At 43.7% G+C, this 25,107-nt stretch overlaps 2 protein-coding genes and 1 non-coding gene across 3 annotated transcripts; 2 read left to right on the forward strand and 1 right to left on the reverse strand.

Moving 5' to 3' along the window:
- Positions 1-835: 835 nt before the first annotated feature.
- On the reverse strand, positions 836-19,208 carry Card6 (caspase recruitment domain family member 6). Its single transcript, XM_029469982.1, has 4 exons — positions 19,132-19,208; positions 11,118-11,406; positions 7,955-8,485; positions 836-4,316 (listed from the first exon to the last, which is right to left on the reverse strand). The coding sequence occupies exons 1-4, from the start codon at positions 19,156-19,158 to the stop codon at positions 1,738-1,740; spliced, it is 3,426 nt and encodes a 1,141-aa protein (XP_029325842.1). The 5' UTR covers positions 19,159-19,208; the 3' UTR covers positions 836-1,737.
- A 314-nt stretch (positions 19,209-19,522) lies between these two features.
- On the forward strand, positions 19,523-21,586 carry Rpl37 (ribosomal protein L37). The gene is made up of 4 exons (XM_021183641.2): positions 19,523-19,617; positions 20,200-20,335; positions 20,530-20,614; positions 21,474-21,586. Exons 1-4 carry the CDS (start codon positions 19,615-19,617, stop codon positions 21,541-21,543), a joined length of 294 nt encoding a protein of 97 aa, XP_021039300.1. The 5' UTR covers positions 19,523-19,614; the 3' UTR covers positions 21,544-21,586.
- LOC115029496 lies at positions 21,313-21,393 on the forward strand. The gene has a single exon (XR_003835065.1). It is a non-coding gene; the product is annotated as a small nucleolar RNA SNORD72 (small nucleolar RNA).
- Positions 21,587-25,107: the final 3,521 nt, after the last annotated feature.

Here is a 25,107-nt window from a genome sequence, read left to right on the forward strand (position 1 = left end):
AGACTTTGACAGCCTTTTTTTTTTCCTGACTGACTCCTTGGAACTATTTTACTATTTAAAATTAGCTTTATAGGGATGGGTCACATGGCTCAGCAGGGAAAACTTGTAACACATAAAGGTGAAAGGAGAGAACAGTCTCTATAAAGTTGTCTGCTGGCCTCCACATACACGTGGCATGCACAAGCACTCACACACACACACACACACACACACACACACACACAATACCCACACACAATAATAAAATTAAATTTTAAGTCAAAAAATTAAAGTCATAAGTTCAAAAATGGGACACTTAGTCCAATTTATAAATCTTACTTTATTTCTAAATGAGGCAAATTTTTAAATCTAACTTAAGGTGGCTTGTTTTTGTTTTCTGAGACTTGGTCTCACTATGTGCTGCTGGCTTGAACCTCAATTCCCCTTCCTCAGTCTCTTATATGTAAGGTCACAGGTGTGTACCAACATGTTCGGCTAATGTAGCCTTTTATTGATACTTGGTGACACTTAAAAACTTAAAGAAGCTCTGGTTAACTATCTGAATCAAATACATTCTTTTTAACACAGCTAACTAGCAGAAGTTATCCAAATGTTCAGAACAACAGGAGTCTACAAAAATTATAACCCTCTCAATCATAAGCTCTCTCAAACATTACTTATACCCTTTATAAATTCCTCTCAATCTTTTCAACTAACTCTAAAATTAAAAACTCACTAACACATTTCTGATTTCAAACCATTAGACTAGTAGAATAGCAGGACCTCTAATGAGGTAAATTTTCTTAGCTATTATATAAAGAATGAAAGATACACAAATCAGTAATCAGTACCAAGGTTAATGTAAAAGTATGTTTTATTGAACACTCATTATTTCCGTGTTTAAGGGCTAAATGAGATAGTCATATCAGGCATGACTACTGTGGCTGTTAGCAGAAGCAAGCTGATTTAACTGTACCAATGGTGCAGGCTGTCTATCTGCTCAGTGCCTGATAATAAACCCAAACCAAGGCACCTCTGAAGCTGCTTTTCTTCAACACTGAGATAAGCTGAGCTCCATATTTTCATCATTTTACAGTCACACAGACTCCACTCCCTGGGTTCAAGCCCCACACCATCGGATATCGAGGGCTGGGCTCAGTGAGTTCATGTATCCTTAGATCCTGTTCTTTCCTCATCTTGCACTTATGATTTGGCAGCTTCATATATGTATACAATGATCATATCCATCCTCAGCTATTCTCTCTTCCTGCTCAGCCTGACCCCCACCCACTCCTTCCTGCTCCTTAGGAGGGTTAGTCGTTGCTTTGGTTTGGGTAACCCACTGAGTGTAATTAATGATGTCTTCTGGAATACTGACTGAACTCTTCGGTTTGATGCTAGATCCAAACCAGACAGGGTCTCATTATATACTCTGGCTGATCTAGAACTGGCTATGCCATTGTTTTGTAGACCAGATTGACCTCGAACACACAGAGATCTGCCTGCTTCTCCTGAATTGGGATGACACAGCCCTCATGCTAAACCCTGTAGGTGTGTGCCACCTTGCCCAGCCAGACCCTACTGTTAACTGCTTCCACAGTTCCCACACTTAGAAACTCTGCTATGCACTTAAGACTTTGCATATTTTTTTGTTTGGCTATTTTTATCAGTCTTCCACTGAAACTTTTCTTCAGACTGTTATATGAGAAGAATAACTTAAGCAAAGATCATACTTCCTAGATCTCTAGAGTATGTTCTTTAACGTCTCCCTGCTCTTGGGTGGAAGGCCTTGGCCTGTGAAGGCTTAGTCTGAGATGCTTTAGGCTGAGTGGGTCTTGGTTGAAAAGGCTTCGATTGGGACTGATGGGGTTTATGTGCCTTAAGCTGAGTAGATTGGGATAGGGAGGGCTTAACTTGGGAGGACTGTGGATGAGTGGGCTTAGCATGAGAGGGATTCTGATGAGAGGGCTTAGCATGGGAAGGATGTGGATGATGGGAGTTAGCTTGAGAGTGAGTGGGTTTAGCTTGGGAGGCCTGGGAGTGAGTGGGTTTAGCTTGGGAGGCCTGGGAGTGAGTGGGTTTAGCTTGGGAGGCCTGGGAGTGNTGGGAGGCCTGGGAGTGAGTGGGTTTAGCTTGGGAGGCCTGGGAGTGAGTGGGTTTAGCTTGGGAGGCCTGGGAGTGAGTGGGTTTAGCTTGGGAAGGCTGCCCCTGAGTAGGGTTTGCATGAGAGGGATTCAGATGAGGGGGTTTAGCTTGGGAGGGACGGGAATGAGAGGGTTTTTTCTGAGAAGGCACAGGTTGAAAGGGCTGAGGCTGGAAGTGTTTGCTCTGGAATTTGGGTTGATGGGAACTGGACTGGGAGGTAGATGAAAGTTTACTCCCAGATGTAGATTGAGACCCTGGTTTGAAAGCTAAGTCTGCAGGCCTTCCCTGTGTTGTTTGTTGGGCTCCTTGATGAGAAACTGGCATTATCCGTTCTTGAACGGCTCCTGCTGGCTGACAGGGCTGAGGGTGAGGATATTTAATATGGGGCAGTGTCCTTATAGACTTTCCAGCTGCTTTAGTCAGCTGCGGCCCCTGGGCACAGGCTTTCTCAGGTTGTGGCTTCCCTGCGGCTCTCTTTGCTTGTGAGCCAAGAGTACGTCTGTGACCTACTCGAGAGACCACTGTCTCAGACCTCTCAAGAGTTCTGGACATCTGCCTGCTCTTAGGATGGGTCTGTACATGAGAAGTCTGTCTCTGTGATCTCCCAAATGGTCCATTCGGGTGATACTGCTGAGGAGTTGCTGAACATCTTGTGAATCTTCCCCTTGAATAACATCTCCAGGGTGGGAAGTATTTAATACCAAAGTTTTGACCTCTGCTGTGAACACCTGTATTCTGATGGGGGAATGGAAAGAACCACTTAGCCTTCTGCTGTGATCTAAAGTGGGAGCTTATAGCCCAGGGGGCTCTCAAAGGAACACGGTAAAAGTTACTTCCAGCCTTAATGGGCAAGGGCCATGCATGTGCTGGATAAGGCATGAATACTGGAGTCTGATGGAAGATTAGAGCATTCTGGCTATCCTCACATTGAGTTCCAGGCTCTCTGAGTGGCTTCTGAGTTCGGCTTTCAGATGGGCTTTTTGTCTGACTCCGTGCTTGGTAGTCCTCACCTTCAATTGTTCTGGGGGAAACTTGAGTATCTTGAATAACTTCAAAGTCTTGGTCTACCTGAATCCCCAGCTCCCTGGCCAGACAGGCCATATCTTCAAGGGACACACATTTGAGTGGAGACGACATTACTTCCTGGAGGGCAGCTTGAAGGGCCTCCATAGCTCTCCTTCTATCCCCAGCTTCCTCTACTTCCCAAAACAGTAGCTGTGATGGCTTCAGTTTTAGGATCTCTTGGAAAATCTGAGCGTCTTCACTCTCCTTGGCCTGGGGACTGAGGATGAAGTAGCACCTTTCAATGACGTCTTCTCCTAAAAACATCAGCAAGGCCCACTCCTTCTCACCGAGGCAGTCTGTGAGAAAGAACACAGCGGAGGAAACTTCTACCAGAAACCCAAATTGCACCCAAAAGCTTTCTAGATCGCCACGAAGGTTGGCCACAGCAACAGGTTTCTGGAAAACGTGTGTGCTCGTTGTTAGCTCCACATTGTCGGGAAAGTGCCACATCACTTCCACCAGGCCATCAGAAATTTGCCGAGGCAGCACAGGAACCGACAGGTCCCGATGGAGGAAAAACGTGTGTGGTTTCTGTTGAGAGGAGCTGAGCAGGGTGTTCAGAATTCTGGACTTGGAGAAGCTACAGTGTCCCAGTCGCACAAAAGAGATGACAGGCATCTTCATGAGACTCAGAGACGCACCTGTTTCCCTGGGGGGCCCGCCTGAGGACTGGGTTGTGTGCTGCTTTAAGTCCTTCATGGCCCCCATCATTAAGATGCTTTTGTTGTTCTCTGCATCTGGCAGTAGCAGGGGAAGAGCAAACCAGCACTGGTACATATTTGACATGACTTCACGTTGCAAAGAGCTGTCTGCGCAAAGCATGCAGGCGCAGAGGACATCCAGGGGATTGATGGTTTGTGCGTCTCCAATTCCTAACTTCTCCATTCCAGCCAGCAGCAGTTCTTTGTTCTCTTCATCCACCATCTTGTGCCTAAGGGTAAAATCTCTGGCTGTCAAGTCTAAAGCCTGAACCTTCATCAGGAAATTCCAAGCTAAGTCCCCTGGGGTCTCGGGCGTCCACTCACGTCCTCGGTCTGTGGAAAACTGCTTCACAGAATCTGGGAGAAGCTTCCTGCTTCTATCCATGTTCAAACAGGACAGGACATGCTGAAATACTCTTTTTCTCTCTGTAAAGCACAAAGGACTCATTATTGCCTCGTTCCCTTCCCTTAAGAATCCATAATTGACAATTCATTGCATAGCATAAGGTGTAAGACTCTGTCTTGGGACACAGCTTCTTTGGGACAGTGCTTACTTACCTAAAGTATATGAAGCCATGTGTTTGATCTCCAGCACTTCAGAAAAACAAACAAACAAACAAACAGAAACAGGAGTGATAGCATGGGCCAATAATCCCAGTGCTTGGGAAATGGAAGCAGAGGTATCTTGGAGATCAAAGGCATTCTTGGCTGCAGTCAGTGTGGGGCCAGCCTGGGCTACATAAGACCCTGGCTCAAAGGGGACAAAAAGGGGGGCTCTTGAGTCATGTTTGCCAGAGACCACTCCTGTTCTGTGGAATCCACTCTATATTTTTACTCTCATCTAAAGAATCTTTTTATGTTTGGTGTGGTGCGTGTGCGTGTGGGCGTGCATGCCGTGGCGTGCGTGTGACAGTCAAAGAACAACACTCAAGAGTTGGTTCACTCCAAGTCAGCTTGCCTACTCTACTTTCATTTTTAGCAAATCTATACTTAAAGTACTCAAAAAAAAAAAAAAAAAGGTTGCACACATAGGTGTCTCTTTGTCAGAATGGTGCTGAATGGACCAGACCAGGCATCTCGAGACCCTAACTGTACACTGTAAGCTCCTTACTAATGATCTCCACTTCCATGCTTAAAACTAAAAATTGCAGACGGGCTTGGTGGCGCACGCCTTTAAACCCAGCACTTGGGAGGCAGAGGCAGGCAGATTTCTGAGTTCGAGGCCAGCCTGGTCTACAAAGTGAGTTCCAGGACAGCCAGGGCTATACAGAGAGACCCTGTCTCGAAAAAAGAAAAAAAACAAAAACAAACAAACAAACAAACAAACAAAAAACCTAAAAATTGCAAAACCCAATTTCTTTCTGGTTACAAAGCCGCTAAAATTACCAAGGTGCCTTAAGCTGAAACAGAAGGTAACGTCAAAGTGGCTACTGACTAGAGATGTAGATTGGGAGGTAAGATGCTTGTCTGGCATGCACACAATATCATCACTAGCACGAAATAAAACCATCAACAGTGAATCGTGCCTGCAATCCTAGAACTTCAGAGGTGAAGGCTGGAAGATCAGAAGCTCAAAGTCATCCTCAGGCTCATGATGGCTTCAAGGCTACCCTGGACGTCAGGGGACTCTGTCTCTGGGTCTGAAGGCCACTGCATAGGAAGGTGTTCATGGCTGGGACTAGTCCATATGTGACTAGTAAGTGCTTAGCACTTAAAAGAACATCCCTTCGATGCTTTCCAATACACAGAGAACATTGTGGAAGAAGGGACAGATGGAGACAAGGGCCTTGAGAACACTGTCTGCTATTGAACTCATGTCATTGTGCTCATGAACTCAGAGCCATCTGAACAGAAACGTGCCTGTTGGCGCTGTCAGTGGTGGTTGTGGGAAGCTACTGGCAGTCGGTGGCTGCTAGGAGGCAAGTCTTCAGTATAACACCAGTGAGCTGCCCATGTTCCAATGTTTAATGCACACTAGTGCCCTAAAGGTGACCCTGGACAACTCAATGGGTCACAAAACCAGAGGACCTGATAGTGGGCAGGAGGCTTGTTGGGTACAGGAGGGGCTTGGGGGTATGTAATAATAGAAGGTGAGGAATGTGGCCAGAATACATAATCGTATACACATAAATGAAATTGTCAATGAACAGATTAATTAAAAACAGAAAAAAAAAATGGACTGAAGAGATGGCTCAGCAGTTAAGAGCACTGACTGCTCTTCCAGAGGTCCTGAGTTCAATTCCCAGCAACCACATGGTGGCTCACAACCATCTACAATGGGGTCTGATGCTTTCTTTTGGTGTGCCTAAAGAGAGCAATGGTGTACTCATATACATAGCATTAGAACTCATGTACAAAAAATAAATAAATACATCTTTAAAAAATAACAGAAATAAATGAGTAAGGTAACCCCTACTGCACAATGGGAAGCGACTATAGAAATCACTAGGCCAATAATCCATGTTTATTTCTGCTCATATGGACAGCTTCCATATGCAAGATTAGGGATCTGTTGTTCAAGAAACTGCAGATCAAAAACGTTTGGGAAAATATGTTTATTCTGAACACATTGACTGACTTTTTTCAGGGAAATAGTTCTATCTCCCTGAAAAGTAACTATTTACATAGAGCCTGTATTTTTTTTCTTTTTTTTTTTTTTTTTTTTTTTGTGTGAGTGTTCTAGGAGTTTGGAGGAAGGAAGGGAGGATGGAGAGAAGATGGCTAATGGGTACTGGAGTGCAATAGTTAAGAATAACTTCTAGGGGCTGGAGAGATGGTTCAGCGGTGAAGAGCACTGACTCCTCTTCCCAAGGTCCTGAGTTCAATTCCCAGCAACCACATGATGGCTCACAACCATCTGTAATAGGATACGATGCCCTCTTCTGGTGTGGCTGAAGATAGCTACAGTGTACTCACATATATTAAATAAATAAATTAAAAACAAAAACAAAACCTCCATCTTATTTAAAAATACATAAATAAATAAATAAATAAATAAATAACTTCTAGGCCAGGGAGACAGCCTTGTACGTACAGGCATTTTCTGCCCAGCCTGATGACCTGAGCTGGATCCCTGGGACACACATGGAGAAAGGAGAAAAACAACTCCTGAGAATTGTCCTCTAACTTCCAGATCCCCCACCCCCACACACACAAATAAATGAATGAATGGATGATGTAATTTAAAAGCTGGGTATGCATATAAAAAGGAAGAATAACTTCTAATATTTTGTTTCACAGTGAGACATCTTTGGTTGAGAATAATTAATTTCTCTAGATCAGCTAGCATAGAGAGCTATTTTATTTTCTGTTTGCTTTGAGATGGGACTTCATTAGCCCAGGCTGACATCAAACTCCCAGTCTTCCTTCTGGTCTCCAGAGTGCTGGCCTTACCTACGTGTACCCCACACCCAGCGAGAGGCTTCTGAATGTTCCCCAACAAATCATCTCAGGGGCAAGAGACATGCCGATTACCCTCACCTGACTATTCCACGCTGTTCACATTTGTTGAAATATTATACTTATACTCCATAAATACATGTAATTACTATAGAGCAGTTAAACCTAAAACATAATGAAATATATTTTTAAAAATGTATAGAGGATACATATAAGTATCAAGTCTCTTTCTCTTTCTTTCAATTTTTTTGAGACAGGTTTTCAGACTTAGCCCTGACTGGCCTGGAACTCAGTCTGTGTCTCAGATTAGGCTCAAATTTCCAGTGATCACCTTGCACCAGCCTCTGAGTGCTAGGATCTCAGGCATGAGCCACCAGGCCTGGTTCACTATGCCATTTTAAATAAGGGATTGGAATATCCACAGATTGTGGTAGTCAGAGGAGGTCCTCAAATACGCTTCCCTCAGACACTGAGTCTTTTAACGGTACTGTCTCCCATTGGCCCAGACCTGAGAACTCCTTCATTCAATACCCTCCCCTGGAGAAAGCCACCGTCAGAGAAATGCCAGGTTTCTGATTAGTTGATTTGCCCTATCATGTCCCCTGTCCACTATGTCATGGCACCTTCTTAGTCCATAGATAAGTTGATACACACTGTCTCCATACCTTCAGCGCTTTTCTCCTCTTCCTCGAATGAGAAATCGATCTCTGAACAGCTACTGGCTTCACTGGAGAACCCCATGGTCTCTTCATTCTCCCATTCCTCTTCATTATCATATACAAAGCACTGGGGGTCCTTGCCGGCCTCTTCCTCCAGGACAGTCTCCACATCTTCTGGGAACCCAAGGTATTCTTGATGTTCCCCTTCCTCTAAGTACAGTGAATCATCTGGCTCCTCGTATCTCTGCCCATTGCTTAAGAAGGTGATACATGCTGGGACTTCATACTCAACTCTTTTTACTGAATGGGGAGCCGTGACTTGCGCTGTACCACGCCCTTCCTGGTTCTCCCAGGAGGATACTGCAAGTTCCCTGTGGCCACTTTCCTTGTAGGTGAAGAACTTCGAAGCTCTCAGATCTAGACATTCTTTCTCTTCTGAGAGCTCTGCTATCTCCGGGGTTATTGTCCCAAGAGAAAGGGCATCTTCAGAATTCCTGTACACCCCCACAGTCTCTTCAGCTTCCTGCCGTGGAACTTCTGAAAGGAAAGCATTTCATTATTGCTTCTGCTTTTCCAATGTAACAATTTTAAATTACCGGACATCTCTGATCTTCAAAGCATCACCCTTTACTTTTATTGCCTTTTCTTCCTTTCTTTCAGACAAAAACTGTAGTCTGTGTGACTGGGCTGGCCCAAACTCTTGAGCTCAAATATATTCATACCTCAGTCCTCCTTACTAGCCGAGGCTACAGGAACGCACTCAATCTCTCTTCTTTGTTTCACTGGATGATAGATCGAATGCCTACTGCATTTGATCAGTAGTAACAAATCACTTCACGTAGTAAATAAGCAAAAAGAAGTGTATTTGTTATGAACAGTATTTAATTATACACTTGACGTGACCCGCAGTCAGATTTCTTTGGGCCATTGCTAAGCAAATCTGATCCCAGTAATTCTTAAAGAGTAAGACAATTACTGTATTCTAGATATAGTAAAGGCCATTTTTGTTCTAGGATTATGAGGTTTGTTGTAAAAGGTTACTTTTAACTGTCAGCACAACTTAGAGAAGAGAGTTTCAGGTGAGGAGTTTTCTGCATTGAGTTGGCCATTGGGCATGGCATTGCTATAAGTTAACTGTTGTGGGAAGACCCATGCTAGCCATTGTGGGTGGTCGTGATCCCTAGGCAGGGGATCTGAACTGTATGAGGTACAGAAGCCAAGCTAAGCACAAGCAAGCAAGTATGTATGCATTTGTCTCTGCTCTTGACTGTAGAAATAATGTGAGGAGCTGTCTCAAGCCTCTGCCTCTGTGACTGCTCCCACAGGGATGAATGTAACCTATAATTATAAACTAAAAATAAACCCACAAACACTTTGTGTTTGTCAGAATACAGAAACTAGAAAGGAAACCAGAACAAGACCTGTCTGACACTAAGGATCCTGAGCACACACTGTTTTAACCTAAGCCCCTACCTTTCTATCGTCTCTTACAATCATCTTGAGCCATCTTTTAGATTACTTTTGTTAAAAAAAGAGCTACGACTCCCTCTAGTGATCATTTCCTGAATTGCCAAACAATACAGTAGAATAGGTCCCTGCTCCATGTCATGAGTTATCATGTCATTTTTTAAAAGATTTATTTATGTATTTTATGTGAGTACACTGTTACCGTCCTCAGACACACCAGAAGAGAGCATCAGATCCCATTACAGATGGTTGTGAGCCACCATGTGATTGCTGGGAATTGAACTCAGGACCTCTAGAAAAACAGTCAGTCTCTTAACCGCTGAGCCATCTTTCCAGCCCAACATGTCATGTTTTTTAAGATGTTATAAATTTTTATTAGTTCTTACTAATCAATTGAACCACAATGAATTGTACTCATTGTGGCATTCTTTCTGTTTCTGTCTGCCTGTCTGTCTCTCTCTTACAAACACACTCTTCCCACTCTCCTCCAACTAGTCCGTCTATTCCCAAAAGATGCTTTCTCCTACTTTCTTTCTTTCTTTTTTTTTTTTTTTTTTTTTTTTTTTTTTAAGACAGGGTTTCTCTGTATAGCCCTGGTCCTGGTTGTCCTGGAACTCACTCTGTAGATCAGGCTGGCCTCAAACTCAGAAATCTGCCTGTCTCTGCCTTCTGAGTTCTGGAATTAAAGGCGTGCGCCACCACTGCCCGGCTCTCTCTCCTACTTTCTTGTCATACATATTTAGTATGCATATATAGAAATGTAGGTTCTACATATGACATTTAAAAAGGAGACCAAGCAAAGATATTATTATGTTACAAAGGACAGAATGCAGGTAAAAGGGCATGCGTCATGAAAGAAGATATAAAGCTATTTTTTATTTTTTAAAAAATCATACAATTTTTTTCTGAGAGGGATTAGGATAGAGAAAAGTATAGTCAATATTTATTATAGAAGAAAAACCTACTTTTCCTCCACCCCCAGTTTGAACTCCATCATCATTTCTTCCTCCTCTTTTTATGGGGATAAGTAAATAAAAATGTAATTAAAAGTCAAAAAGTCGAAGACTAAAACCCTGAGTGAAGTTCCGTGGTTCATGGTCATTCTAACTGTTTAGCTGTTTACAGCAATGGATAAAGTTTGGGACTGAACAAATTTTTAGAATAAACAGATTTTTTTTAAGAAAGAAAAATAACCATATTTTATAAAGCATCAATTTCAAGACCTTAAAACCTTTATCAGTAATCAAATGGGGAAGCTACACTTGTAGAAACTACTGTTCCTATCACAGACAACAAGCTTCTGATCTTCCAACTGGTTCATTTAAAATGGTTTTCCCTGTACCTTCAGCGTGGCTATCCAAAGGTCTCTGGGGATGTAAACATCTCCAAATTTACTCACACAAACAGGAAAGCCCTAGATGGTGCCATTATTAACAATGGGCTCTTTTCAAATCCCTGCCAAAGCAACAGGCACCAGACAGTAGCTCAAAACGCTGGAACAGTGTGATCAGCCATTGCCAAGCTCCTGAATCAGAGAGATCCACTGCTCCCTCCCTGCCTTAGAAAGGACATACATTCTGTCTCACATTTCAGTAAAACTCGTCTCAGGAAGTCAAATCCAAACAACCAGAAACAATTCTCTTTCTGTTCTAGAAAACCTGCTTCCTCCCCCTTTGCTTCAAACTTTAAAAGCTCCGCTTACCGTGCTTGAAGCCCACGGTGGACGCTGACTCTGGAAAGGCATTAGACAAACACCTGAGGAAATGCCGGCAGCTGTCCTCTCCTTTCTTCTGTATCAAAATCAACAGCTTCCGACTTTTCTTCAGGGGATCTGTGATTTCCTCCAGAGTCTCGTACTCCTCCTCAGAAATCAGGCTCCGAGAGGTTAACGTGTCCAAGATAGAGTCCGGATCTTGTTGGAGGACACTGAGCAACTTCGTTCGTTTTTTTTCTATGAGTTCTGAGGAAGCACCCTCTGTAGCCATTGCTCCCTACAAACCAGGAAATGGATCAAGTCATTCTGGCAGGTAAAGAAATCTATGTTAACAAAGAAAGGCAGAAATCCTACTTAGCAAAGATAAAACGCGTCAAAAATACCTGCTGTTGGAGAGGGCAGAGAGTACAACAGAGAGTACAAACACAGGAAGTCAGCCCGGAGCACTCTTTGTCAGTGGTTCTGTGGTTTCCTGTTGCTGATCTTTTATCTGTGTTCGTTCTCGTTCTCTCTCTCTCTCTCTCTCTCTCTCTCTCTCTCTCTCTCTCTCTCTCTNTNTNNGTGTGTGTGTGTGTGTGTGTGTGTGTGTGTACACTTGTTGAGGTTGGAATCCAAGGTCTCATGTGGTTCTGCCAGCATTCAGAAAGCAGAGGCAGGAAAATGATAATCATTACAGTTTCGTGGCTGGCTAGTCTACACAGTGTGTTCTAGCCCACCCAGGACCACATAGTTAGACCCTCTCTCAATAAAACAAAATGAGATGAAGTGAACCTGGGACCTCCTCCAGGGTGTTTCGCTTGAACGTTGAATTGGGCTAGGTATCCCTGCTCTGGGCCCCACACTGTGATGTTATAAATGCAAATCGAATGATTTGTGGAGAGTAATCTTCAAAACGCAGGTAAAAAATAGGACAAAATTGTAAATGTATAACACTTCTCTCTAGCAGTCGCACCTTTAGAGATGTAGGAGCTGGAGAGATGGCTTAGCAGTGAGAACACTTTTTGCTCTTACAGAAGACCTGGGTTCAGTTGCCAGCACTCACAAGGTGGTGCTTCATAACCATCCATAAATCCAGTTCCAGCCACGCCTTTAATCCCAGCACTCGGAGCCAGAGGCAGGCGGATTTCTGAGTTCAAGGCCAGCCTGGTCTACAGAGTGAGTTCCAGGACAGCCAGGGCTACACAGAGAAACCCTGCCTCAAAACACACGCACACACACTATATATATATAATCTAGTTCCAAGAGCTCCAACTTCCTTTCTGACCTCCATAGGTACCAGGCACACACATGGTACACATCTATACACACAAGCAAAAAAAGCACATATGTAACAAAATTAAAATAAATCTAAGAATCTTTAAAGAAGATATTAAATGCATGCCAAAAATATACATAGGAAATATCTATTCCAAGTGGATAATAGCAGAAAAGTAAAAATATCCTAAATTTCCATAAATCAGAGATCTGTGAAATAAATGATAGCAGGAAAATACCAAGGAACTATTAAACTGGTAAAAAGATTTTACTAATTTGTGACACATCATGTGGGTGATCAGAATTGAACCCTAATTCCCTGGGAGAGTAGCCAGTGTTCCTAGCCATCTCTCCAGCTTCCTGCGAGGCTGTTTTAAAGGATAAAGTAGAACCTAATAGTGATGATAAGCACATTATATTATTTTGGAGAATAGCAAGTTACCAATCCTATTTAAAAAAATAAACTGGGCAAGATAATACACACCTTTAAGCCCAGCTCTGGGAGGCAAAGGCAGGTGGTTCAAGGCCAGCCTGGTCTACATAGAGAACTCCAGACCATTCAGGGCTATATAGTATGATATAAATATAGCGTCATCTCAAAATTAGACAAACAAACAAACAAGCAACAGAAGCAAAGCAGTGTGTAAGCTACGTGTGGTATATGCCTTTAACCTCTGAGGAGGCAGAAGCAGATCTCTGTGAATTGGAGTCTGTTCTCCATAGCAAGTTTCAGACCAGCTAGAGCATCATAGTGAGGCCCTGTCTCAGAAAAGCAAAACAAGCAAAACCAGTATGTGTACAGCATATGCCTATCGCACATACAGCAGACATTTTTGTAAGAAGATAATTAAGAGAGACAGCCCAGGTTTTAATACTGCCTACTTCTGAGCATCAGAGTATGAATGGATTTATAGTTTGTACACTAATACATTTTACATTTGAGAAGGCTCAACAGTTAAGAGCACTTGCTGTTCCCGCGGAGGACCTTGGTTTGATTCCCAGCACCTTCGTAATGGCTCACACAGAGCAGGAAGTCCACTGCCAGGAAATCCAATGCCCTCTGCTGAGCTCTCTGGGCACCATGTGGTATACATACATACATGGCGGCAAAACACTCATGCACATTAAATAATTTTTTAACTCAGATTAATTTTTTTGAGACAGGATCTTTCTCACATAGCCCTACTGTCCAGGAACTCATTATGTAGACCAGGTTAGCCTGGAACTTACAAAGACACATTTGCCTCTGTCTTCCAAGTTTCTGAAATTAAAGGCATGTGCCATAACACACAGCAAGAATTTTAAGTGTTTTTATTAACAGACATTTTCTCATTTTTATTAAAATTATATGGTCGGTCTTCAAGAACCTGAAAACAACCTAAATATCAGTATGAAAATAGATAACCTGTAGAACTTCATGAATACTATTTTTTTTTAAGATTTATTTTTATTAGGGCCAGAAAGTGGCGCCTGCCTTTAATCCCAGAACTTGGGATGCAGAGGCAGAGAAATCTCTGAGTTGGAGGCCAGCCTGGGATATGGAGTAAGTTTCAGGCCAGCTGTGAATTCCAGAAAATCTGTCTCGAGAAACAAAAATAGAACTAAACAAACAAACAAAAAAAGATCTATTTTTATTTACCTGCATGTCCACCTGTCATATGTGCGCAGGTATACCCTCTGTCTGTCTGTCATATGTGTGCAGGTACATCCAAGGCCAGAAGGCATTAGATCCATGGAGTTTCAGGAAGTTATAAGTTGCCTAATGTGGGTGTTGGGAATCAAACCTGAATCCTCTGGAAGAGCGGCAAGTGAACTTAATTGCTGAGATATCTCTCCACCCTTTTTATTTAATATATTATATAGCATTCATCAGGAAAAAACATTCAATACCCTACAATATAGAAAAATCATTAAAGAGTATCTAGGAAAAACTAAAGGTCCCCAAAGGGTCACACTCAGCATAAAATCCTTTTAAAAAATTAAAATTGAATATATATACATATATATGTGTATGTGTGCATATATATATGTGTGTGTGTGTGTGTATATATATATATATATATCACATGCACACACACACATATATATATGTGTGTATATATATATATCACATGTACACACACACCTAGGAATACTCATGAAGTCATTAAGATATTATTAGCTGGGCAAAGTAGGCAATGTACAGAGGAGCCTAGGACAGAAGGATTACTTGACTCTATTGCAGGCCAGCTGGCCCACTTCAGAAAACCCACCACTAGCCAGGCTTGGTGGCCCATACCTTTAATCCCAGCACTTGGGAGGCAAAGGAAGGCTGATTACTATGTATTGAAGGGTTACCCTAGTCTACATAGCAACTTCCTAGCGAATGAGGGCTACACAGAGAGATTCCGTGTCAAACCCTCATAGGGGAAAAAAACAACACACAAACATACCCAAAGAAATAATGAATATAAAGTTGAGAATTATATTTATTCAAGTGGGAGAAAGATGGGGCATGTACAAGATGAGAAGGGTAGTGGAGCCTGTGTTGTCTTCTTGGGCCAGGTTATTGTTATTGGAAAGAAAGAGTATGTAAATAAAGGTAAGCCATGTACGGAGGAGCAATGCTAAGCACGCATTTGCAATTAAAGACATTACCTCTCTGACTATGGCACCTGAGATTGAATAAGAAATTTGAAAATCCTTCCCGAAGATTTATTTTTAGGTGCAAAGTCTTTTTTTTTTTTTTTCTCAAAGAGCTTTTTCATTTTTTAAAGTTTTATTTGGTTGGCAATTTATAATTTCATGTTCTATATACTTACGGATCCATGATGATGTTTGATATGTAAATACACAGTGTAGGCAGACTGAATCAAGGTAATTAACGTACCCAACGCCTTGCTTCTTTACTTAGTTTTCTTGTCTAGCTGCAAGATTGGGTCCTCTAACTGCTCCTCAGTTTCTGATGCTCACAAGCTTAGTAAAGAGGTTTGGCTGCTTTGTGTCTTAGGCAGTGTTTTATTGCTGTGAAGAGACCCCATGACCACAGCAACTCTTATATAAGAAAGCATTTAATTGGGACTTGCAGCTTCTGAAGATTAGTCTATTGTCAGCATGGAGGGGAGCATGGCGGCATGCAGGCAGACATGCTGCTAAAGTAACTGAGAATTCTAGAGCCAGATCTGTAAGTAGCAAAATAGACAGAGGGGTCTACTTTGGGTTTTTGAAACTCCAAAGCTCCCAAACCCCCAGTGACATACTTCTTCCAACAAAGGCCACACCTCCCAATCCCTCTTAAGAGGTGTCACTCCCTGAAGACCAAGCATTCAGATATGATGGTGAGGCCCTATTACTGAAGACAACACTGACTCTTGCTATCAAACACAGAGAAGTCGAGCTGGGGCCCAACCAGAAGCTCCACCCCTACTGACTTAATATTTGTGGCACTGGATGCGCTTTGCACAGGGGCAGAGTTGAGAGCAAGCATCACCACCACTCAGCCACATAGCCTGTGAGCTACCACAGTAACTTGCTGGAGAGATATACCGGTACAATGGTGGCATAAATATGGGAGTAACCAACTTTCTGATGGGATTTAAGGCCCACTCTGTGAGATGGTACCATATCTGACACTGCTTGGGTGGCCAAGAACCTGAGACTAGACAGGTCACCGGCTTAGGGGGAAAATCCATTGCTTTTATTCTGCTAAAAGGTCACAGGAATATAATGGTCCCTAATGACATATTACTATACCCATAGTTGAGTGCTTGGCTTAACCGTCATCAGAGAAACTTCTTGCTGCAGTTGGGAACTAACAGACCCACAGCTGGACTGTGTGAAGAGAATGAGAGATTTTGGAGCACATCATCCTAAGTGGGATTTCTTCATCACACCCCCCTCCTATCAAGGCTCAGGGACCTCGATGGAAGGGGAGATGAAAAGATTGCAAGTACTAAAAGTGACAGATGACTCTGAGGAAACAGTGTCTTTCAGATACAGTAGGACAGGTGCATGTGTGAACTCACAGAGGCTGGGGCAGCACCTACAAGCCTTGCACAGGTTCAAGCCAGAAGGAATCCTGGCACTGAGAGAGGGAAGTGGACATTGCTGGCAAAGGGAATAATCAGTTTTCTCCAGTAGACTCTCACTGGGTATATCAACACCACTTCAGGGCAGTCCTCATGCCCAAGGGGGCTTTTGATCTTTTATTTGTTTGTTTTTGTTTTTTGAGACAGGGTTTCTCTGAATAGCCCTGGCTGTCCTAGAACTCACTTTGTAGACCAGGCTGGCCTTGAACTCAGAAATCCGCCTGCCTCTGCTAGGATTAAAGGCGATCTTTTGTTTGTTTTGATTTTCATTTTTGTGGGTTTGTGGCAGGAGTTGGGGGTTGATAAAGGTTTTGTTTCTTTTTATGTTTGTTTTTAAAGAGAGAAAAAGAACATAAACTTGGATGGGTAGGGAGTTGGGGAGAATACAAGAGAAACTGGAGGAGAAAAACAGGAAATGGGGAGGGGGAGGGAGATAAAGGGAGGGGAAGGGAGGGAGGAGAGGGAGATAAGGGGAGGAGGGGGAGGGAGGGAAGAGAGAGAAGGGGAAGGGAGAGAAGGGGACAGAAAGGGAAGAGAAGGGTGGGGGAGGAGAGGGGAGAGAAGGGAAGGAAGAATAGGATACACAATTAACCTGGGCTCTATAGCTGCCAAAAAAGAAAAATTATAGAGAGTGTGTACTAGGCTAAAAAATCTTCACCTGGGGCTGGAGAGGTGGCTCAGTGGTTAAGAGCAGTGACTGTTTCCAGAGGTCCTGAGTTCAATTCCCAGCAACCACATGGTGGCTCGCAACCATCTATAATGGGACTTGATGCCCTCTTCTGCTGTGTCTGAAGACAGCTACAGTGTACTCATATACATATAAATCTTTTTTTTTAAATCCTTAATCTGAAATTGGGTGTGGTGGCACACTCCTTTAATCCCATGGATCCAGAAGCCGAGGCAGAAAGATCTATGTGAGCTCTCCACTAGCCCAGTCTTCATAGCTAGTTCCAGGCCAGCCAAGGATGGAGACTTTGTCTCTAAAAAAACAAAACAAAAATGGCCCACTCAGTTTCAGAAGCTGCCAAACTCGGTGCAGTACCTTAACACTACCTGCCAGCACCTGGGAGGCTGAGGCAGGGGGATCACTTGGCCGCAAGAGTTTGCGATCAGCCTGGGCAACACAAACCCTGTCTTAAAAATGTGAAGGAGAACAAAAAAGAAAAAGTAATGTCCCGCCGCCACGGACACACTCCCGCCGCTGCTGCGGACCTACCTAAACCTAGCAGTTGGGTAGAAGCCTGGAAACTTGATTGGGCTTCCTAGAAGCCTCTGGAGCATAAATTTCAGGACAAAAAATGATGTGCGGATTTCCTGCACACCACAAAGAACAAACTCACTTTAGAGAGAAAAAATAATTTCACTGTCTGATATCTTCAGCTGTAGGCACATCTTTGGATAAGGTCAGTGACATCCTGCCTCTAAGGGTGGGCTCCTTGGTGGTTAACGCCCAGCCTACCCTTTCTTCACTAATGTCATTTTTCATAGTCAATGCTGTAGACACAACTCCATGATCCCATCCCAAAAGAGCTGTTTAGTACTCCAAACGTGAGCGTCCAGTGACGTGATAAATCATGAGGTGGCAGAGAGCATTAAGGTTTCAGATTAGTTAACCTGGAGAAATTATCTAGGTGGGGTGGATGTAGTAACAAGGGGTCTTAAAAGTAGAAGAACGCAGAAAACTGTAATACAACGTAAAGTAGGTTATTCCTGGCCTGAAAGGTGAAAGACAACAATTAAACAGAGACTGGGCAGAGCTACACCTCAGCATTACATTTCAATTTTAGTCAAACTAAGCCTCACTTGTGCTTTTCAGCAGAACTGTGAATGAGGCCAGGCAGTGGTGGTGCATGCCTTTAATCCCAGCACTTGGGAGGCAGAGGCCATACAATTTTAAGTGTGCGATACAATTTTGTTATCTGTAGGTACAGTAACGCCAAGAGGACCGCTAGAATTTATTTCCCATAACTGAAAGTTTGCACCTGTTGACTAAATCTGTGTTGCTTCATGCTACTAAATTTATAGCAATTTGCCACCCAGTCTCCTGAGACTTATTTATAGTCCAGTTCAACCATTTGAATACTTGTTTGCTCTCTCTTGTTTGCTTTCTCTCAGGTGTGCCCTATCTCCTCCCTCCTTTGATTTCAGTTTACTACTTCTAAGTGGAAAGGGTTTTCTTTCTACTCCCTTCCCCTAGAAGAAACTGGTACGATTTGCTAACAAAAACCAAACAAAATAAAAAGCTTCCTTGGTGTTTGCTTTGTTCTGCTGTCCACTATCTAAGATTTTTGAATGTGATAGACTAGCGATTCTCACATTTGTTTTAGAAAGTATGTAGATGGTATGACTGAGACTTTTTCCCCTATTCATCAATATTCGTACTATATTCTTCATGTTTCCTACTGGGATTGCGGACAGACAGTTGCATTAGCGTTAATCAAGGATGTCTAGGGTTACTTATTTCAAAATGATCCAGAAAAGTTTTTTATACAGTACAGACTTACAATCTGTACTCAAGCCTAAAAGGGTCAGATTTCCTGATGGCAGCGCGCTGGCTGGCTGGAAGCTGTTATTTAACAAGTTCCGCGTGTGATTCCTTGAGTGAGATCAAACAACTGGCCTCTGAATGACCACCGCGTGAAATCGAGTCGGCCCGAGTCAGAAGCTAACTAAGCTCCTACCCTCGCCGAGACACTTCGTGACTCCATCCTCTCACCAACTCTCCATACAGGCAAGCGAGCGGCCACATCAAAACGAACCTGGAAAGGCTGGCTTTCCCGGATCGGGATCCCAGTCCCAGCACTGCACAAACCGCCAGGGGCGCCGCCACGCACTGGGTGTCCGAGTCTCCTCGAGCCCCGGGACCAGAATCCAGCCCGACTGCCAACAGCGCAGCAGCCGGGACACCGCCAGAAACCCTCTCCACCCAGGAGGCTGGGCCGCTCGGGAGGGCGGAGCCACAGCGCCAGGCACGACCCCTACCGGTGTTGCAGCCCAATCGGCTCCCTGGCTCTCTCGCCCGGGAGACTACACCACCGCACCCGAGGCCTGATAGGGCTGCACCAAGACCCGCCGGAAGTAGTTTCCCGGGCGGAAGCTTATCCACAGGAAGTGGCGAGGCAGCTTTCTTTTCCGGTCTCTTTGGCCTCGCCGGTAGAAGCAAGATGGTGAGTATGGTTTCTGGGCTCTGTAAATCTCTCTCCATCCTTCTTCCCTGGGCTGTCCTGCCTGTTGCTAGGCGCGTTGGTGACAAGGTTTCGAGTGAGGGGAGTTGATGGGCGAGGAGACGGCGTGCTGTGGCCCGCAGGAACTGGAAGGACGGCTGCTGTGTGCAGAGCCCGGCCCACGGTCCTAGCGCCGCTTTTGGTCTCTCCGGACTTTGGAGGAGACATACGCACTGCAGCCCCGGGTGGGTGATCAGGACAGGCTTGGGGACATCTGTCCCCAGCCGCCGAGAAACTGGCTGCTTGGTGGGCAGTACCCGGGACTGAGAGACGAGCAGAATGTTGTCGTCCTTAACGCTTAAAAGCCAAGGAGGCTTAAGTCGTGTGGATAACCGGTAGTGCTTCCTACCTACCCTACCTGTGTGCTAAGATTTAAATCTTTACACCGTTTTGTCCCGTGTGGATCTTGTTTACGTCTCATCCATACTCATTTGCCGAGAAAATGCCAGAGTACATTAAGAAGTCAGATTTCAGAGTTGCTTATATGTGCGGGGTTTTTTCCTGTTTTTTTCTTTTAATGTGCAGACGAAGGGAACGTCATCCTTTGGTAAGCGTCGCAACAAGACGCACACGTTGTGCCGCCGCTGTGGCTCCAAGGCCTACCACCTTCAGAAGTCGACTTGTGGCAAGTGTGGCTACCCTGCCAAGCGCAAGAGGAAGTGTAAGTAGTGTAGTCTGCAGGCTGGTTTCTACCTTGACCTGAGGTAGCGATGTAATACAAAATACGTTTGGCACGCAACAACTTTGAAGGTTGGTTTGTTGGCTGAGTGGTTAAAATGTAGTAATGACACTACTGAGAAAATGGGCTGACAGTGGGTGCTTGGGGAAACCATTTGGAATCCTATTTTTTATTAGATAACTGGAGTGCCAAGGCTAAGAGACGAAACACTACCGGGACTGGTCGGATGAGGCACCTAAAGATTGTCTACCGCAGATTCAGGTACAGTTTTGGCTAAATGTCATTGGTCCTCCGGGGTAGGATGAGAGTTCTCCTGTGTACTTGTAACCTTGCACTCTTACTGAATGGTAGGAATGATACTGGGGTTTGGTGTGGGCCTGAGACGCCCACATTTGTCAGGACTATGGGTGGGATCTGGGGGGCAGCTTACTTGGATCTGCCTCCAGATTTTGCTCAAGTCTGCTAAGCTGTTCAGGGTGCCAGTCATAACATAGATGGGTTTCTTTCTACTGGAGGCTAGGCCTTGATGTTCCTTAAAAGTACAGAATTCCCAGCCCCCCTCTTAAACTTTGCTGTTGGGGTCTGTGCTTTGACAGTTGCTTTTGTGTTTGTCTTTGTTTTAAACTCAGTCCAGTTTTGTGGACTTGCTGTGTGGTGGCTTGCTAGTGTTTGATAGGCTAGTGGCATGTTTTAAGCCTGATTAACCTTTATGTGCTTAGAGTCACCAATCTTCCTATGTAGTATTGAGTAGAAACGAGTGCTACGTACCATTTAGACTTCTTAGATGAGCACCTTCAAGGTCCTGTTACTAAAGGAAAGGTGCCAGGACCTGTCCTTTATAACTTAAGGAATAGCTTCATAAATGCTTTAGTTCTTGTGGAAATAGGGAAAATGAGCCCAAAATTGTTGAGACAGTTGACTATAATATAATGTGGGTGCCTTGATGGGGGTAAACTAATAGCTTATCAATGATGTCCTAAAAAATAAATGTCTGAACATATGACTGCTATAATGATTTCAGCATTTAACTGAGATAAGCTCATTGCGGTCTGCTTGATGAATTTGGAGGCAATGTTTTGATATTGCTGCGTTAACTTTTCTTATCTTTAACATGGCACAGACATGGATTCCGTGAGGGAACAACACCGAAACCGAAGAGGGCAGCTGTTGCAGCATCCAGTTCATCTTAAGGATTTCAATTAGTCATAAAATAAATGTTCTGGTTTCAAAAATTCTGTGGCGTTCTAAGGTATTTTAACGTCAGTTCAGTGTTCGGTTCTATGATTGCTTTGGAATCCTACACTTCTTCCTTCGTAGTTCCTGTGGCTCTGAAGTTGGTAGGGGCTGGATGAATTCTCTTGGGAAAGATAACTCTGAGCCTGTCTTGGGTCCCATCATGTTTGCTTGGTCCTGGGCATGGAAGTGGATGGGTGATAAGCTGAATGAGCAGGCTTGCTAGAGAGGACAGTTACTAGTGTGGTTATATTACTCTCTACCATGCCTACAGTGTCTTAAAATGCTTACAGTCTGTAAGGGACTTAAATGATTTGAGCTCTTACTTATCCTGTAGTTTCTGATTTTTAACATTTACTTGAATAAAGCCAAGCGAGATAAGCCTTTATTCCCAGCACTTGGTGACAGGTGGATCTATGAGTTGGAGATCTGAGCTTCACATTAAAACTTTTATTTCATCTTACTAGAACTCATAGTCTATATAGACTTAAGATTGGTGTGTGGTATCCTTACTAATTGGCTGAATGTGTAATTTCTATCAAGAGGTAAATCAGACACTGAGGCAAGTGGGAATTAAACTCTGGGTGTCTGGACTTGACCAACTCTAGAGATGGAAAAGATTACTACAACTCTGCAAGATAAGTGGGGCTTGAAAAAAAGCTTGTGTTAGGATTTGCAAGGTGACCTCAAGCTTGGTGGTGGCTGCAGCAGCTCGGGCCTTTAATTCCAGCACATGGGGGCTCAGAGGCAAACTCAAAATCTTAAGTTTGAGGCCAGCCTGGTTTACAGAGTTAGTTGCAGACCTACAGAAAAATCCTGTCTTCAAAATCCTTTCTTAAGCTAATGCCTGTGGGAGAATTTGGGTGTTTGTGATGTCAGTTCTAGTGTGTAATGGGGTTGAGAAAAATTAAAGCCACAAAGCTAGGCAATAAAGACTGCTAAATTGAGGGTAGGGTGCAGATCTATAATCCGATACTCAGCGTGTCTAGAATTGTGACACCAACAAACATTGGGTATCCTTCATAGCATAAGGAGTACGTGGAGTCTACTAGTCTCAGGTTGAACATGCCTGGCACTAAATTTTGAGCAGAGAAGTGGCTAGAGCTAACTTGGAACTCTTGGCCCTGCTACTGTCTCAAGTGCTGGGGTTTAAGATGAATTTACATATTTTATTTGTATGAGTACACTGTAGATGTCTTCATACACCAGAAGAGGGCATCTCTCCGGTGCATGACTTTTAATTTTGCTTTTTCCAAGACAAGGTCTCACTGGAAGCTGTCCTGGAACTCAAAGGATTGATTGGCTTACCTTTCTGGGACTGGGATTATAGGCATGAACACACGGCTATGCTTAGATGCTTGAGTTGAGAGAGAGGGCTCAGAAGTTAAGGACACTTGTTTCAGGGGACCCAGATTTAATTCCTAGTATGCACATGGTATTTCACAACCATGACTAGTTCTGGGGAATCCAACACCCTCTTCCCTGGGCCAGGCACACATGGTATACATAGGCACTCAAGCAAAGCGCTCATGTGCATAAACTTTAAGCAGAAATCACGCTTTATTACTATTTTGGATAATATTCAAAAGTTTGTGGTTTTCAGTTTGTAAAAGGGCTGTGACAGGCCTGTGATCTCAGCATTTGGGGTGATAGAGGAACTAGGAAGTGAAGCCATGTCTCTAAAAACAGCTATTTTAAGTCTGGAGTAGTATGTCAAACTTGTAGTGCATGCTAAGTAACCAAGGCAAGTTGCCAGCTTTGCTGGAATTGTCACCTCTGAAATGTCTCATGCCCCAAGGGGGCTCTCTTTCCATTCCTGTGTATATGTGTGGGCACAAAGGTCAGGACAAGTTGTGAGTTCCAAGGAAGTACAAAGGCTTGGTGACACATTTTCTATCTTGTCCTCTTAATTCTCCCTTTTGCTTCCGCTGTCTTGATCAAAAGTTGCTCTGGGCCAGCTATGATGAGGAAAAAACCCACTGACCACCAGCACTCAGTGCAGGGTCCGGGAGAAAGGGCTGCTTTTCTGAAGTTAGAACAGTTACCTGAGAACTGGCCTGGTAGCAGTTCTTAGTGGAAAGCAGCTTATAATTGCACTTCTGGGAGTAGGGAAGGCATATGGAGAGCAGCAGCCCTCGGAGGACAAACAATCCCTAAGGGAAGAGAGAAAACGAGAAGCTGCATAAGAACATTCTATTAGAGACAGCTCTTGAGAGAACAGCGTGGCACACTGACTTATAACCACAGGAGTCCTGAGATGGCGTGCTGCAAATATACCACGGAACAGATGAACACCACATATGTAACTTCAGCATTGTGCTAACACTATAAATGAGCAAAATGGTCCATGGTGGTACATGCTTACAGTCCAAGGACTTCTGAGTAGGCAGGAGAGTCTGTCTGAACTACTCAGTCATGGTCACAGCAAACTTACCCTTTCTTGGTCACCTTGCATAAGAATGAAAAGCAACCTTACTTTCTCAATACAGCCTTCTTGGAGATGCAGTGTCAAGGTATGGTGCTTTAAAAGAGACGGCTCTCTCCTGGCATAGCCTACCAGGACTTTGATCTTAGACTGGAAATGTGAGAAGCAGATTGTCATTAGAGTACAACAGGGCTCTGAGTAAAACTTAGTTGGCTTGACTAAACTGTCCTGAAAGGATTGTAGACCAGCATTGTCTAGTAGCAGTAGCAGTACAATGTGAGGGCCAGAGAGATGGTGCAGCAAAGTAGGAAAGAGCAGACACCCTGCCCAGCAATAACCAGCAACCCAAGTCAGTGAAAAGCCAAGGTCAGTGGCACACGTCTGTCACCGTGGCGTTCCTAGGGAGACTGAAAGCTAAGGTAGAATTGCCAGGAGGTTTTAGGCCTAGCAGGGCTTAAGTATATATAGTGTGGAAGAAAGGGAAGGCAGCAACAGAGATCCCTCAGACTGCTCTGTGCTCAAACATGGCATGTATATATCTACAAATACAGAAAGGCAAATATTAAGAATGAAATGTAATGAGATGCAAATCAAGTATATAGTTTAAATTTTGTAGACACATTTAAAATGTAAAACTAATAATTTATTAGTCTAATGTAGCCAACATGTGTCACCACACAATTGGCATAAAAATTGAGACATCTTAGATTTGTTTTTTCCTACTAGATGACAAAACCATAATATACTTGACACCATCAGCACATCTCCCTTTTGACTAGTTAGATTTCAGTGCTCATGTGGCTGCTTGCTACCAAATAAGGAATGTGAACCTCAACATTAAGTTTAGAGCTTTGAGTTTGGTCATTTGATAACACTTTCTTCAACAGAAATATGTTGTAGTAGATGTGTTGGCACACATGAATCCCAGCACATAGGAAGGACTGGAAAGACCTGTTTGGAAAAACAAGCAACACTATTAAGCACATAAGATTATAAATAAACCAGCACTCGGGAGGCAGAGGCAGGCGGATTTCTGAGTTCGAGGCCAGCCTGGTCTACAAAGTGAGTGCCAGGACAGCCAGGGCTACACAGAGAA

This window comes from Mus caroli, chromosome 15 (genome assembly GCF_900094665.2).
Source record: "Mus caroli chromosome 15, CAROLI_EIJ_v1.1, whole genome shotgun sequence".
Taxonomy (NCBI): domain Eukaryota; kingdom Metazoa; phylum Chordata; class Mammalia; order Rodentia; family Muridae; genus Mus; species Mus caroli.